Raw genomic sequence first — 17056 nt, 5'->3', positions numbered from 1 at the left:
CTTCAAGGCTCAGCTTTCTCCTCTGAGCTGCAGCTTCCAAGTTTCCACCCTCACAGAGCTGCCCTCAACCACAACGCCCCCACTCAACTCCTTCAGACTAGCCAGCAGCAATTAGCAAACATCTGGTAGAGCTGCGCATCTACTGAGCTCATTATAGGAGCTACTTCTTAGTGCAATGCTGGTAAAAACGTTGTTAAAGGTTTAATAGAGGAGCCATGTTGTGACGACGTCCTGAAGGCGGAGCTTCAGAAATAGCAGGAGTTTTTAAAGGGACAGAGACACAATTTCAAGGTGTTAATTTACAAGGTCATATTTCTTTAAAGTCAAATATGACTTTAAAGAAATATGACCTTGTAAATATTACTATGACTTTATAGTGCTATAAAGTAGCACTATGTGACTGGAAAACACATAATAATGTCCCTTTATACAATCTGAAGCCAAAATGGAAAATCTGTGTGAATCAACACCAAGTACACTGACGTTGCTAATACTTAAACATACTTTATTTACTGATCGTCATCATTGGTTGACCAGAACAAAAGCGGGCGTTCCTGCAGTTTGATGGACTAAAGCCTAAACAGAAAGACATCTAATTGTCAGGATCTGTGTTTTTCTGTGTTTATTTAGAGTTTTCTGTGTCCTTAGTCTCTTCGTTGTCCTGTCCTCCCCTTGATTGTTCCCAGGTGTGTCTCGTCTCTGTGATTACCCTCCCGTGTATTTAACTCCACCTGTGTTCCTTGTTCCTCGTGGGGTCCTCGTCTATGTCAACGTCAATGTTAGCTTCTGTGTCGTCAGTGTTTCCTCGTGCCTGCTGTTTGGACAAGTTATTTTCATTAAATCCTCATATTTTTCATCATTCCTGGGTCCGCTGCCTCTGCCTCACCACCTCACCCGCACCACTTCTTGACAGAAGGACCCGACCAGACCGATGGTGAGACAGCAGCTTATGGCCCAGCATGACCCGGAGGTATGGTTCCAGCAGCAGTTGGAGTTGGCTCAGCGGGATCTCTACAGGGACGTAGAGATCCTGCCATCTCCGCTGCTGCTGGAAGAGTTGGGACTGGAGTCGGACTACACCCTGGCGATTAGCCGCCAGATCCTACCAGTCACCACCCCAAAGCCCTCCGGATTCGGCCCCCGCCGTTACTCACGCCGGGGGAGACAGCGACGTGAGCCGCCGGTGAACCCGGCCCCTCGTCGCCTTCCGGATCCGTCACCTCCGCGTTCAGCCCGGAGACAGCGACGTGAGCCGCCGGCAGACCCGGCCCCTCGTCGCTTTCCGGAGCCGCCACCTCCTCGGTCAGCCCGGAGACAGCGACGTGAGCCGCCGGTGGACCCGGCCCCTCGTCGCCTTCCGGAGCTGTCACCTCCGCTGCCGGTTCCCAGGCTCCGCTCCGGCTCGCCCCCGCAGCCGTTTCCAAGGCTCCGCTGCGGCTCGCCCCCGCGGCCGGTTCCAAGGCTTCGCTGCGGCTCGCCCCCGCGGCCGGTTCCAAGGCTTCGCTGCGGCTCGCCCCCGCGGCCGGTTCCAAGGCTTCGCTGCGGCTCGCCCCCGCGGCCGGTTCCAAGGCTTCGCTGCGGCTCGCCCCCGCGGCCGGTTCCAAGGCTTCGCTGCGGCTCGCCCCCGCGGCCGGTTCCAAGGCTTCGCTGCGGCTCGCCCCCGCGGCCGGTTCCAAGGCTTCGCTGCGGCTCGCCTCCGCGGCCGGTTCCAAGGCTTCGCTGCGGCTCGCCTCCGCGGCCGGTTCCAAGGCTTCGCTGCGGCTCGCCTACGCGGCCGGTTCCAGCCAGCGTTCCAGCCGGCGCACCCGAGGCCGAATCAGCCGGCGTTCCAGCCGGCGCACCTGAGACTGAGACTCCCTGTGTTCCTTCCGAGACTCCCAGTGTTCCTTCCGAGACCCAGACCCCCAGCGTTCCTTCCGAGACTCCCTGCGTTCCAACTCAGACTCCCTGCGTTCCTCCAGAGACTCTCTGCGTTCCACCCGAGACCGAGACCCTCTGTGTTCCACCCGAGACCCTGACCTTCTGCGTTCCTCCAGAGACCCTGACCTTCTGCGTTCCTCCAGAGACCCTGACCTTCTGCGTTCCTCCAGAGACCCTGACCTTCTGCGTTCCTCCAGAGACCCTGACCTTCTGCGTTCCTCCAGAGACCCCCAGTGTTCCTCCAGAGACTCTGACCCCCAGCGTTCCTCCAGAGACCGAGACCCCCAGTGTTCCGACCGAGACCCAGTCCCTATCCGTTCTGACCGAGACCCCCAGTGTTCCACCCGAGACCGAGACCCCCAGTGTTCCACCTGAGACCGAGACCCCCTGTGCTCCGACCGAGACCCTGCCTCGGGGGGCTCGTCGTCGCCGTCTGTGGGCGGCCCCCGGGACTCATCATCGCCGCCTCCAGCGCCGCGGACGGCCGCCGGACCGCCTCCGTGGTTCCCGCCTTCAGCGCCGCGGACGGCCGCCGGACCGCCTCCGTGGTTCCCGCCTCCAGCGCCGCGGACGGCCGCCGGACCGCCTCCGTGGTTCCCGCCTCCAGCGCCGCGGACGGCCGCCGGACCGCCTCCGTGGTTCCCGCCTCCAGCGCCGCGGACGGCCGCCGCACCGCCTCCGTGGTTCCCGCCGCCGCGGACGACCGCCGGACCACCTCCGTGGTTCCTGCCTCCTTTGCCTCCGCCCACCCTGTGGGTAGTTTTTTGTTTGTTTTTGGACTCTTGGCCCTTCTTGTGTTTCCGCCCACGATGGTGGGTTGTTTTTTGTTTTTCTGGACTCTGGCCCCCCGTCCAGCGCCCCTCCGCCCACCCTTGTTGTGTTTTTGTTTTTTCTGGACTCTGGCCCCCCGTCCAGCGCCCCTCCGCCCACCCTTGTTGTGTTTTTGTTTTTTGGGCGTCTGGTAGCCGCCCTTGAGGGGGGGGTACTGTCAGGATCTGTGTTTTTCTGTGTTTATTTAGAGTTTTCTGTGTCCTTAGTCTCTTCGTTGTCCTGTCCTCCCCTTGATTGTTCCCAGGTGTGTCTCGTCTCTGTGATTACCCTCCCGTGTATTTAACTCCACCTGTGTTCCTTGTTCCTCGTGGGGTCCTCGTCTATGTCAACGTCAATGTTAGCTTCTGTGTCGTCAGTGTTTCCTCGTGCCTGCTGTTTGGACAAGTTATTTTCATTAAATCCTCATATTTTTCATCATTCCTGGGTCCGCTGCCTCTGCCTCACCACCTCACCCGCACCACTTCTTGACACTAATGGACATATAGTGAGTATAGTAAATACATATAATGAGTTCTACTAGGTGTTTGCTGATTTACTAATTGCTGCTGGCTAGTCTGAAGGAGCTGTGAGGGGAGGGGGGGGCTGCTTTGTGAGTCGGGATCTTCAAGGAGGAGCTTCGTGGAAAAGGCAGAGCTCGGTTAGCTCAAGCGTTTAGGCATGTCTGAATGGTTGCCACAGGAGGTTAAAGGATTTCTCAAACATGCATGAAAGAGTCAAAGCAACAGTCCAGGTATCATTTTGATGAGAGACCAACATTAAACAATGGTGTAAGGTTTAACAAAGTCAACTTTACACAACACTGCCCCTTTAAATTCACCTGAAGGTGGGCTTCATATTTACAAAGAGAGCAGAACACTCACTGCTGCCAGAGAAGGGCCCAGGGGAAGACATGATGGATCGGTACGCAGATGGAGGAAGAGGAGGAGGCGTTCCCCTGAAGCTGGGTGTCAGCTCTCTGGGAGAGCCTGTCACTTCTGGTACTTCATCTCTCTGGTACGCTCCCTCTGGAGTCCTCTTTCCTCCCAGAGTCCCGTAGACTAAAGGAGACGTGACCGCCGCCCGCGGGGACCTCCGCTCTGCCGGCAGAGGGGGGACGGGGCTGATGGGAGTCGGGGCGCAGGCGTATCCTGCGAACTGCAGAACCTCCTCATCGACTCCTTCCTCTTCGAGGAAAGCAGGAGGAGACTCGGAAGGGGAGAAGTCGGGAGGTAAGGGGGGAGCTGGCTCATCTGGGGGTGGAGGGCCGAGAACGATGGAGGGGGGCGAGTCTAGCGGAGTGAAAGGAGGGGAGGAGCCGGGGGAAAAGCATGGCGGAGAAGGAGGGGGCTCATTCGGGGGCGGTCCCGGTGAGAGGCCAGGCGTGGAAGGCGTGGAGGTGGGCGTGTCCGGGGGAGGAGAGTCCGGCGGTGGCGGGGGAGCCGGCTCGTCGGGGGGTGGAGGTCGATCGTCCGTGAACGTGACCCATCTGGGAGATGGCGCATCCTCCCTCGTTTTGGAGCTGTCGGCGGGGCCGAACACATCGTCCAGGTCGGGGCCCGGTGACCCCCGGTATGAGGCCGGTGACAGGACGTTCAGGTAGATGGGGGCGGAGCTCCGTGCCGCCCTGCCGTTGGGCAGATCAGCTGTAAGAAGGAGTTGGAACAGTAGCCGTTAAATCACAGCGCGAGACCGACTTCCACTGATGAATTCAGAAGGAAATTACCTGCCAGGTCTGATGGAAAGCCGTAGCGACCTCTGGAGGGGAAGTTTTTCGGAGGAAGCGGTGGAGGAGCTGCAACAGAGACAGTTCAGCATCACCGAACACACACACACACACACACACACACACACACATTAGATCAGTTGAATTTACTGGCACAACAAAGCTCTGCCTACTCACCTCCTGCTGGAAAACTTCGGCTCAGCTGGGATTCTGAACACGGTCTGGGTTCTCCCCATGCATCGCTACGGATTACTGACAGTGCCGCAACAAATAAGAAGACAGAGTTGAGCAGGAAACACAACACACAGGAAGTTATGACTAATTAGTGGAAGACAGACCATCATATCTGGCATATCTGCTGTCTGAAGGAAGCCTGAACAAAGCAGGAACGTTCTGCGGCGCAGTGGCGCTGCAAGAGAAAACACATTCATCTAAAACAGTGCCAGCGTTCATCTGAGCCAACATAGTCCCAGTTCTGGGTCAGTTTGGACTTTACATCAACATCTGTGTTCTTCTTGACTGAATACTGCTGAGCTACAGTATGTTCTCAGCAATAAAATTTATGAGATTATGTACTTTTAAGTACTTCCATGGAACTTTCTCTGAAATTATCTGGTACTTTCTTTGACATTGCATTCAGCTAGCTAACTAAGCTAGCTAGCTTTTTTATCATTTAAAATGTGTCCTACATAGCTAGCTATCTAAACGGAATAGCTAGCTAACTTAATAGCTATATAGATATCTAGACAGCTACATAACCTGATAGCTAGGTAGATATCCAGAATGGTGCTTGCTTAATAGATGGCTACATAGCTGGCTAACATGATAGCTATATAGAAAGCTAGTTATCTAGACGGCTAAATGATAGCTAGTTATCTAGATAGATTCATGGAACATGGTGAGATTTCACAAATGGCTGGTAAGTTACAGCAAGATCCTGGGAAAGGACCGAAGAATTTCAAGGCAAGTTAAACGAAAGAAGTTGCATGAATTCTTAATAGGACTACAAGACAATGGTAACTTTTAGAAATAGTGCATGAAAGTTTCAGAAATAGCTAAAGTTCTAGAAAAGATCCATAAAGATTACATGAAAGTTCTGGGTGAGCGTCTTGTCACAAGTCACCTCATTATACAGCCAGGTTGCACCTGGTAAGTTCCAGAACGTTTCATGAGACTTTCATGAATCAAATCAATGGAAAAAGCCCTTCATTGTTCAAAAATTCATGTTTTTATCATTTAAAATGCAACAAATGGTATCTGGAAACTCAAAAGATTTTCCAGACTAAATAATCAACTCAAGACTTGACCAGACTTTTGAAGCTCATGTAGGAATATTATCTAGAAATACCAGGGCTTTGATGAACATATTCACTTGTGAGCTGTTTACAGGATCACAGACCTTGGCATCTCAGATGCATAACTTGGTGTTGGGGTAGAGCGTCGGGGTCGGGCAATCTCTTCACCTATGGCAACGAAAACCATTTAACCAACTAAATAAGAAATTGATAAGATTAACAGAGTGACCAATATGAAGTGTAATAATACACACTGCCTTACAAAAAAGTATTTTTTTTTTCCACTTAAAATTGCTGAGAGATTATCCTAACAGATGTTCTTTATCTGTTGTTACTGAGGTTTATCTGTTTTGGCTCTATCAGATCTCGGAGTGAAAGAGGTTGAGTTGAAATGCAAGAAACATTTTAAATTTAGAGAAACGAGAATCGCTTTTCTTAGCTTCCCAATTATATGCCTCTTTGTGTTGCCCCCTCTCGCAAAATACTGATAAATGGCATTGAAGATTCTGTTTTCAAACGTTTTCCAGTTAGTTATACATTTTTGCAAGGCAGTAAAGGTCAAAACAATGGCCTAATTTGGTAAATAAATAAATAATAAACGTGATAATACATAACAATAAAATAATGACGCAAGTTAATGAACTCACATGATAGGTTTCTTTTCATCATCCCCTGCAAAGTGGAAAAGCAGAGAACAGATGTTAGCAATACGAATCATCTACGGTGCATTCTGATAAATCTATTAAAGAAATATCAAAAATTATTTCTACAGTAATGTAGAATCACTCAGACATGCATTGAATATTATTGTATTTCTTATACTCTATCTGAATTTGAAAACATCCGCTTTATTCACTACATTGTTAACTTTTTGAAGGCTTCTTGTTCTAAATGATCAGTGAAAATACTCGTCCAATCTGTGCACTTTCACAACTTAAAAGGAGGTTGTCTTTCAGGCCTCCAACCAGCAGGTGGAGCCAGAGAAACTCACCGGACTGCGTCTCTGAGACCAGCAAAAAGGAAGAGAGAACAGACCTGGGTCAGAGAGTGAGTGACAAATCAGTCAACGGGACAACAACTAAAACTGGACACAACACATCTTCTTTACTTCAACCGCAAAGCTTCCATAATGCAACGCTTTGGTCAACGTCGAATCACGCCGCGACGGCCCACTTGGCATGCAGAAGCTGTACTGAGACCAGTTCACAGCTTAGTGTGTGTTCTTTTCTTACTTTGCATTATGGAACAAATGTGTGCTTTGCCAGAAAGGTGGAAGTAAAGTTCAAGTAAACAGGAAGCATGAACAAAAACAAAACAAAAAACAATTTGTGGGTTTGAGTGCTAAAAAGGGGCCTGTTGAAACAGAATCTACATGCAAAACCAGAGAGACAATGACATTCCACCACAGTCCTTTATGATGGTGAGACATTTGAAGAAAAAAATAAAAACAGAAGGAGCTTACCGGACTTCTCCTCTACAAAGGGAAGCAGTGAGTTGACAGAAAGGATGAACACAGTAAGACCCTGAAACTGACGTCATAAAGCAGAACTCTGTCAGTGTCAGCTCACCAGGGAAGGAGAGAGTGCCAATCCTCCCACGGAGGCTTTCAGCTCGTCCATCGATGGGGGGACACACCGGCCGCTGTCCGCCACCAGCGGCTTGATCCGGATTTTGAACTTTTTCTTGCTGTCCTCGTCTTCGTCCGAGTCGCTGGAGGAGAAGAAGTGCTTTTCTTTGGAAGCCGGTGAACGCTTGTCAAGGGCAAAGTGTGATGAATTCGACCTGAAACTGCTCTCACTGTCTGTTTGTTAGCCTAGAAAGTCCGGTTTGTTTGGTGAGGTGTGAATGCGCAATCGAAATCTGACTCGGACCAAAAAAAGGCGAACTCTGGTCCGCCTAAAAATGTAGGTCTCGGTTCGGTTCAGTTGAAGGTAACCTGTGGTTTGAATGCAGATGTGAATTACAAGCAGACCGGAGGAGGCACAGGGCATTCTGGGTAAATACAACCAAAACAAATGGGAGATAGCGCCAATGGGAGAAATGAAATCCTACAACCACTAAAAACACTATCCCACTTTCGCTTACATTTTGGGTCAAAGAAAGTTGCGCTCATGTCGTCTTCTTCATCTTCATCTCTCTTCATTTAGTATTTCTTGGTGCAGCGCCACCACAGGCCAGCACCAGCCTCTGGTTTGGACCGTTTGACACAGTGCATGTGTGAAAGCAAACAGCACCAGCTGAAAATGGGGCAAATGTTGCAATTTTGGTCTCAGATCGAACCGAGCCATCTGGTCTATCAGGTGTGGAAACACCCTTAGTGAAAACAGGGACGACTAAATCGTCCTGCATGACCAGGTCTCAAAGGACCGGACCGTGTGTGTGCCCATTGATCGTATGAGAGGAAGGGATGAGCTTGAATTAGCCGAAAAGGCTGAAGTGAAGCAGAAATCTGTACAGGCCGAAAACCTTTAAACATTTTTCCTGAAAACCTGCCGAAAAAAATTATTTGAGTAAAAGAAGTAATAAAAAGTACGGTTTGAGATGTTCAAAGTTAGCATGGAAGAGTTTTCCTCGTACTGTGTCTGTCCTATAAGATTTTGACATAGATGTAAAGGTTCAATTTTCCTACTCTCAGAAAGTCAAGCTATAAAAAAAAATAAGTTGCAACAACAGTCTTTCCCAGCTTCCCATCAGCTTGTTTTTTGAAGCCAATTTTAACCCCCAGTGGGCCAAACGAAGCAGCTTCAATCATCCATCGCTGTCGTTTCTGGATCTCACGTGTGCGTCAGATTAATGGCCGTACCAGAAACACGCAAATACAAAGGTTCTGCCTTTGAATCTAGAAAAATGTGCTGAATGGCATTCAAATTTTTTAACGTGTTAAAATCTGTCCTTGTTAAAGGTGAGGCAGCTGAGCGGCAGACCTGGTGTCAACAACCTCTGCCATGAAATTGATATTCTGGTCAAAAACATCATGAAAACAGGGATTTTTTAAAATAAAAATAATAAAAGATGTTTAAAAAGCACTTGCTATTTTCTCAACATCGTGTAAGTAGATGTATACTGTAATATAAACTACACTCGAGGTGAATTAGTTAGCCTTCAAGGATTCTAGATGATTTAAAAGCTTCCTGAAATGTGCTGAAAAAGCTGAATGTTGCAACAGCTGAGTGGGTGAAGTAGAACGGAGTACGTTGAAGGAGTGAGTAAAGAGTTGCAGAATGATCACAGCGTTCGCCTGCCTTAATGCTCCTTTGCCTCTTTAGCAACTGCAGAGACAAACATGCGGGGGTGGCGGGGCGGGAACGACCATCGATTAGTCTCGTTTGTTTTAAAAGGCACTCAGCTGAAGAGTCACTCCACTAAACAAGTCTATAGCATCGCAAGCGACATGTTCCGAGAGCGCCGCTTCCTCGTCTCGCTGAAAGGATATCATCCTCTCCCTCACCGGGCCGCAGGCTGAAACCCTCCTCGTCGACGTCAGGTGAGGCCTGCGAGAGAGAGAGAGCGGAGCGGTAGAGGCAGAGTGAGGCGCTGTTGCAAACGGAGGTTAGGCTTCACGGACGTCTTGCCCGAGACGTTCGGCTCGCTGGCCGAGCTCCAAAGCATTCAGCTCGTAACTCTCTTCAAACAGCGAATTTAAAAGCCCGACTCGCGCAACACGCAACGCCGGCACCATTTCATTCCCAGAGCTACAGAGTGTCGGCTTCAGAAGGCGCAAACAGCAGAGGATTCTGGGTAGACAAACGAGGAGTGCACTGCGGAGACTTACATATCTGTCCCAGTCGATTTCCCCGTAGAAGCCGTTAGGAGCTCCATTGGCCTTTTTCTGAAAGAAAAGCAATGTTGGTTATTTTAAAACTACTCTCGAGGCGAATGGAAAACAGGTGAAGCAGGTTTGCAACATCGCACAACGCATCTGCAACCAACTTCTTCACACAGATGAGACGGAGACAGACATGTTGAGCCGGCATCAGGTTTGAAAGTAAATCAATGGAGACATTCAATAATAAACGATATGCTTATTTTTTTCATACTTCTTCTTCCATTTTGGCTTAATCTTTGTTTTACGATTTAAAGATTTAAGAATCTGACTTTTTTTTTTAAAATTTAGTTTATGGCCACAAACATAGGAAGCATTCTTTGTACGTACTTTTCCTTTCTTTCCGCTTTCGCTTCCCTCTTTGTCAGGTGAGCTCCTGTTTAAAATAGGACAGATAAGTTACACTGGAGAAAAACATTCAAACCTGCTAAAATGAATGCTTTGTAAATAACGCCTGACTTTTGACAAATTACAAAATGTTCCTCACTTTGCAAAAATATCTACTCTGAAATATTTTAGTTGTATTGTGTATTAGCATATTGAAATCTAGCAAACACTTCCTATACAAGGATGTTGGATGTTGTCTAAAAAGTTCCTCAGTTTGTCATTTTTGCTTCGTTGTCTGAGTTATTAGGCTGTATTTAAAGAGTGGCCCTGCAGCACAAGTATGGAGGCATCAGAGCGAACTCACGTTGCATCCGTGTCCTTGTCTTTCTTCCGTAAGCCCAGGGCTTTCCTGGTTCGTTTTTTCAGTCCTGAAGCAGGAAATGGAGAGGAACGTCATCATAAATATTATTTACAGCTTGAGTGCCTTATATTCAGTCAATTGCCTTGTCAATAAAAGCTACTCGACAGCAAATAAACAGGATTAACAGTGTAGCAAGCCTTGGAGGAATGTCATTTTCCAGAAAACAAAAGAGGAAATGCACATTTGGCAATATGTCTGTTTAAATGAAGATATCGACTCTTTGCTATGTGGAGAAAGCCGCAGCACAGACTGAAATGGTAATGGTCCAATTCCACCCCCTTATTTCCTACATAAAACAGAAAGACAACTGACGCTGAGGTCAAGTAAGGGTTCACTAGAGGTACTCAAGGAATGACAGAGGAGCAATGATGCAGATCCAGATTTCCGTAGCCTCTTTAGCCAAAAGTTTCAGTCATGATCCTTCAAAAATGAGCCGCCTCTGAGCTCTATCTGACCATTCATAAATCACATAACTCCATGCTTAAGAAAATAAAGGGCTGGCAATGCAGGATGTGACCGGAGGAGTCATGTGACATCGACGTCAACACTATGCATAAAATCTGCATGTGAAGTCTCCCCGTACCAATGATGGCGGATGAATTTATTGCAGCAAGCCTGGTGTTGGTTGAGTAAATGCTTCAAATTTAAATCATGCCTCTCACTTGGTGCATCAAAGGCGCAACAGAGGAGGGCTGATTTCTGCTACCTTTATTTAATTGGCCCTTTCAGAAAACACATGGAGACGGGAAAAAATGTAGCTGAAACTTGGGGGGGAAATTGTTCCTTCACAGTTGCTCTGGAATGAACTGCCTCTGCAAACGAGGCAAGAAAACTCATTTTTAATTATTGGCTTTTGAATCAGTGGGTGATGGACATTGAATGACTTATTGCTTTTATTTTGTGGTTTTTTTTAAATTATGTTGTGGTTATTGGATTATGTCTATGTTGTACAGCGCTTTGGTCAGCCAAGCGTTATTTTAAAGTCTTATAAATAAAGTATGGTATGTCCTGATATGGCATGGTATTACATGGCATGGTGTGTGTGATGTGTGTGGTGTGGTATGACATGGTACAGGACAGTACAGTATGTTACGTTATGGCAGTAGTTCCCAAAGTGTGGGGCGCGCCCCCTAGGGGGGGCGCCGTGCCATTGCAGGGGGGAAATGGGAAGCAGTATGGATGAATGGAATAAAAAAAAGTTACACAGAAGTGTTTCCCTGTAAAGATGGTTTGTAGTGTGTTTTGTTCCAACCTGAAGTGTGAAATAAACTTCAGTGGAGTTTGAAAACAAAATATGTGTGTACTGTAGGTTTATGGTTGAACGATGTGTGTGCCCAGTTGATTCGTTTTGGGGGGGGATTTTTATTGTAATTCATAGGGGGGCCCAGAAAATCTTTGGGAACCACTGCGTTATGGCATGGTATGTGTGTGGTGTGGCATGGCATGGAATGGCATGACATGGTACGACGCGGTGTGGTATGGTATGACATTGTGTGGTGTAATGAAGTGTGGTGCGGCAGGGGATGGTATGGTGCAGTGTGATACGGAACGACATGGTGTGGTGTGACATTTTGTTTATCAGATTAGTGCCAGAAACATCTCACCCCGTGAACCTTACCTCAACAGTAAACACACAACACTTTACAAGATTGGTTTCTCAGCACTGTTGTTCAATAGCTGAATACACAGCTATGCAGATCACTCTTTGTATTCCAGCAAGATTTGTTTTGGTAACCCGTTTATGAGGCTCGCCTGAGGAGAAGCTCATTAAACATTAAGAATCTATAAATACACTTGAGTAAGGGTGTCCTTTATGCCAGTTTGGATGAGACATACTTTGCTTTTTTGTTGGTTTTTTTTGCATCGTCTTGTCTCAGTACATTTTAGATCTGACGCTTAATTTTATAGTAAAATTGTTCATATCTGATTTCGTTTTATTGGCTTTTCTTTTATAGACGGAAGTTCTGGGAATGATGAAACGTAATGCTTTAGGTTCGCTTTGAACTGCACAGCATAGACTAAACACTGATTATTTCGTCCAACAAATGACTTTATGCTAAATGCAAACGGCAACATTTCCTACATTAACCTTTCAATTAATGCTGCTTTTGCTTTTTGCAGACACAGCCAAAACAAAAAGTAAGTTGAAACTTGACGTGTTAAAGCAGTTTGCACTACTCTCTGTCTTAGGATAAAAGAGGGCAAACCTCTGACTCACTCGCATTCTTGTCTTCATGGAGGATTTGTTTTCATTTTTTAAAAAAGGGGCATTTTAGTTCATCTTTTCTGCATTGTTAACCGATATGACCTTCATTTGAGTCTGGACCTACTGGAGGCAGCAGAGCATCAGCCAGCAAGTGTTGCTGCCACAATTTCTGCAAACTTTTTTTTATGTATATAGTCAACTATTCTTCTGTGTACTTCCTACACAGGCTGTTCACATTGTTTGGCTGCTATAAGGAAACTGGGTGCTTTTTATCACCCCTTACCGCTGCAAACGAGAGACTGTATTGACGGCATAAGTTTCCTGTCTGCCGTCTGATTGCTCTTTGCATTCTGCTCAGATGAGCTGTGTATTGTAGAAAATATAGAGACTCACAGCAGCTGAAAAACTCGTCTTAAACATTTACAAAGTTCAAAGCAAAGTGCTACGTTCTTACAGGAGTTTTGTAAGTTTTGTTCGCACATGATTTCATGGAGCTGCTCTGAAATATACGATCAAAGAGTCCTATCAAAGCCAAGAGCAAACATCCTAGCGTTAGCCTAGCACTTCAGTGCTAGTGCTCCGCATGAAAATATCGTCAGACCTTTCAGAGATGTCCATCACTTACTCATCTTTCAGATAATATAGTATTAAAGATACTTCTTTGTTTCACCAGTACATATCTCTACAAAAGTTCAACTTGATTCCCAGAACAGAATAATTTCCAACCACAGCCCAGGATAGAAGAAAACTGAGCAGCTACCAAACCCACTACTGTTTCTTAGAGGAAAAAAATAATCAGAGGTCATAACTTTGGCATCCACTGTGCTTCTGGCACAGGTTGGAAACAATTATGATTTAGGTAGTCCTTTAATGACAAATAAAACCAGATAAGCTCCAAGTTTATTTCAGTAATGCTATGATACAGCTTCTCCCCATCAGCAAAGCCTGTTGTGAATGCTAACACTAGTTAGCGTTTCCACAGACGACGGCGGATAAACTCTTTTCCTGTATGATCTTTTCCTGTTTCTCCGGTTTTAGCACATTTAGCAGCGCATTCACAAAAATGACTGACAGCGCAAAGGCCCTCCTCCTGGCTCTGATTGGTTGGTTTTGGTCGGGAGCTGTCCATTTCTTCTGACGGCTGTTGTAGCTCAGGGAGAATGTGGAGGAGATTGATCTTTTCACAGATTACCTGTCTGATATTATTCTGTCAAGACAGAAAGCTAAATAACGTGTAAAAAAACGTTTCTTTAATAAAACTTTTACATACTGCAGCATTAAGTCTGCAGTTGTAACTTGAAAAATTGCGGAAATAGTTCAATACTCTTCCGGGACTATGGAACAGCGATGAATTTGCAGACGTCTGTGTTGAGTGCGGATTCCCACATGACAAGTGAGCACATCATCATAGCAGGATGACTGCAGGCCTTTTGCTAATATTAGCCACCTTCCATCACCAGGCGGCTGGAAGTGCATGGCAAAACTCTCTGCATATGGCAAACCGGATTATATCCATCTATCAACTGATGTTGACACGGAAACCAGACAGTCTGAAACCAGAGCATCCTGTTTATCGGTTCTCTACAAGGCGGACGTACCGTCTTAAAACATACAAAAACAGCAGTGCAAAAGGAAACGCGCTAAACCTACATCACACTGCTGCCCTCTCTGTAGACCTGTCACACACACACACACACACACGCAATGTCACACTCACGCACTGCTGCAGCCATGGTGCTAAACCGGTCATGCACATACCTCCTTCACTCGGCGCAGCACGACAGATCACACCAACGGATTCACTAGCTTTAATGACCCAGCGGGACACGAGAGGGCAAGAGGGGGACGTGGCGAGAACTGCGAGAGAAAGAAGCGCTGCGCGGAACGTTTACCTTGCATCATAGTCGCAGATTTTCATCCTATGTCGCCCTCTGGGGTGCACACGTGGACAGAAGAAGAAGAAGAAGAAGAAGAAAGATCTAGGCGGTCAAAACGGAGCCTGGGCAGGGCATGGCTAATTGTGCACAGCTCATCCCACCTCCCTCCACCGCTGTGAAGCACGATGTTGATTTCTTCCACCCTCGAGAGGGCCGGGCTCGCACAAGGGAGGAACGACAACAAACGGCGACACACTTGGAGGACCACGAGCAAGAAGACAGACCGAGGGAGCAAACACTCCGAATGCAGGGGACAGCAGGAGGAACGGAGGGGAGGGGAGTGTCCTCCCTGAGTGCACTAGGCCCCGGACGCCTGAGCAGCATCGACACACGCCATCTCTGTGAAGGGGTGAGGAGGGGGGTGAGGGGCGGTGGGATGCTGAGGAGGAAGAGAGAGCGGTACAGAGAGCTAGATGGGCAGAGAGAGGCAGAGGAAGAGTGGGAGAAGGAGGAGGAAGCTCTGTGATGTCACATCTGCAGTGAGCCAATCCCTGAAAGCACGGTCACATGGCAGGCCGCTGTCCTCTAATGCCTCGGTTAGTTGGCGCTGTCTTTCCTTGCCTTGAGCGCACACTCAGCTGCATGCACACTGTGTGAAAAAAAAAAAAAGAAAAGAAAGAAAAGATCTCAGCTTGTAGTGGACATTTAAATGTCTACTGAAGGAATGCATCTCTGGCAAAGACAAGGATTTAATCGCAATGTATTAACTTTGTTTAACTTCTAAAATAAAATAGAGAAACAAAAATGCATGGCAAGGAAAAAATGGCACTTTAAAGCTGCAGTATGTAACTTTTATAAAGAATATGTGTGTGTATTTGTTCAGACAGTCACCATGTCGTGACGGTTTGTTATGAGACAGATAATCTGTGAGAAGATCAATCTCCTCCACCTCCTCCCGGAGCTGTTGCTGCCATCTGATGAAATGCCCAAACAAAAGCAACCAATCAGAGCCAGGAGGAGGGGCTTAGTGCTGTATATCTTTCCTGTGAACGTGCTGCTAAATGTGCTAATGGCGGAGAAACGACTTATGATTACGGGAAAACTGTTTTTCCGCCGTCAGCATGCTAGTTATGCTCATGCTAACTAGAATGAGCATTCACAGTTCTAGTTTGCACTAGGAGAAGATTACCCGTCTTGTATCAAACTGTCAACTTAGTGACAGTTTCAACAAATATGTAAAAAAAAAACATATTCTTTATGAAAGTTACATATTGCAGCTTTAACAAATTTAGCGAGACAGTCCTTGTGCCAACTAAAAGTCTCTGACATCCGTCTGAAGAAAGATTGTCCCACGGGTTTCTTTTATATGAAGCCCAATTGAGGGCAGCCCATACAGGCTCTGGGCTTTGACTAGGCCCAAGACGTTTTGTTTCTTAATTCTGATTCTGTCTTTGGCAGATTTACTACAGTAGGATGTTTTGGGACATTTTCATGTTGAAGGGTCCAATTGTGCTTCAGCTTTATTTACTTTGACAGATGGTCAGAGTTAGGTAGTAACTAGTTACATTTACTTGCGGAACTATTAAAAATTCAAGATGACTTGGATTTTCAACTTCAGCTGCAGTTTCCAAGCCTCTGAGTTTCCGCCTCACAGAGCACCCCACCTCTGAGACTCACACACTCAGCTTCTTCAGACTAGCCAGCAGCAATCAGCAAACACCTGGCGGAACTGAGCATCTGCTGAGCTCATTATAGGAGCTGCTTCTCAGTGAAACGCTGCTGGAAACGTTGTTAAAGGATTAATAGACATGTTGTGATGACTTCCTGAAGGTGGAGTTTCAGAAAGAGCAATAGTTTCTCAAAGAGACAGAGGCCCAATTTCAGCGCATTAAATCACAAAGTCAAATTTCTTTTAAGGCATATTTGATATATGTAGCATTTTCATAACAACTGAAGATAACAGTTGCTCAACTGAGCTGTAAAATGGCACTTTGTGCTTTGAAGACACTTTAAAATCTTTCTACCACAGTCAACAGGAAAGGGAACTACTCCTGATAGTACCTTCACACAACCTAACCTAAGAAAAATCTTAAAAATCCTCTTAAAAGTATTTCTGCTGTTTGGACTCTATGCAGCAAAACAGCAACAGCAATTCAACCACAGCAGGACAAAAACTGACAGCTATAATTATTGCATCCTCTCACTTTAGCCCAGAAGGAAAAGGGAGTGGCAGAGGACAGACCTTTTTTTTTTTTTTCCCCTCGACTCTATGCGACATGTGCAGCAGCGCAACACAACAGCAAAGATGTAATCAGCTAAAAATATTTTGCAGATTTAAAAGTCGGTTGGAGGAAGAAGGTAGTTCAAGGAAGGCCTGCGGCGCGTCGCCGTGGGAGTTGACATTTCTGTGGCAGCAGTCATGAAATTTTAAAGACGAGAAAACATTTGGTTGTTTCCTCTGTGTTGGTCGTGATCTCTCGTGCGGATGACCTCACTGCAGCTGAAGATGCTGATCTGTAAATGTTATTTCCTACAACTACATGTCAATGCAAAAGTCTCACAACCTGAAGCCGCTGAACGACGGGTAAAAAAAAAAAAAACGAAGCCCGGAACGTGACCACGGCGGTCCTGATCTAGTTGTCAACAGAAAGGTC

General features: G+C 46.8%; 1 protein-coding gene across 5 annotated transcripts in view; it reads right to left on the bottom strand.

Moving 5' to 3' along the window:
- LOC116721126 (SH3-containing GRB2-like protein 3-interacting protein 1) overlaps nucleotides 1–17056 on the bottom strand; it is a 52194-nt gene that overhangs the window by 9818 nt on the left and 25320 nt on the right. For 3 of the 5 annotated variants that reach the window (XM_032564651.1, XM_032564653.1, XM_032564650.1), the window contains 14 exons: nucleotides 14418–15051; nucleotides 10263–10326; nucleotides 9902–9947; nucleotides 9521–9577; nucleotides 9182–9239; nucleotides 7317–7492; nucleotides 7211–7222; nucleotides 6740–6751; nucleotides 6396–6420; nucleotides 5853–5916; nucleotides 4792–4862; nucleotides 4631–4705; nucleotides 4454–4522; nucleotides 3612–4373 (listed from right to left, as the gene is read on the bottom strand). In XM_032564651.1, the coding sequence (XP_032420542.1) occupies nucleotides 3612–4373; nucleotides 4454–4522; nucleotides 4631–4705; nucleotides 4792–4862; nucleotides 5853–5916; nucleotides 6396–6420; nucleotides 6740–6751; nucleotides 7211–7222; nucleotides 7317–7492; nucleotides 9182–9239; nucleotides 9521–9577; nucleotides 9902–9947; nucleotides 10263–10326; nucleotides 14418–14427 (1501 nt within the window). In that variant the 5' untranslated portion in view covers nucleotides 14428–15051. The remainder of the gene's footprint in view (nucleotides 1–3611; nucleotides 4374–4453; nucleotides 4523–4630; nucleotides 4706–4791; nucleotides 4863–5852; nucleotides 5917–6395; nucleotides 6421–6739; nucleotides 6752–7210; nucleotides 7223–7316; nucleotides 7493–9181; nucleotides 9240–9520; nucleotides 9578–9901; nucleotides 9948–10262; nucleotides 10327–14417; nucleotides 15052–17056) is intronic. The other 2 variants (XM_032564652.1, XM_032564654.1) reach the window with 2 other exon arrangements.

The sequence above is a fragment of the Xiphophorus hellerii genome, chromosome 6 (genome assembly GCF_003331165.1).
Source record: "Xiphophorus hellerii strain 12219 chromosome 6, Xiphophorus_hellerii-4.1, whole genome shotgun sequence".
NCBI lineage: Eukaryota > Metazoa > Chordata > Actinopteri > Cyprinodontiformes > Poeciliidae > Xiphophorus > Xiphophorus hellerii.
Note: the sequence above shows the minus strand (reverse complement) of the source record. Positions and strands in the feature narration are given on the sequence as shown.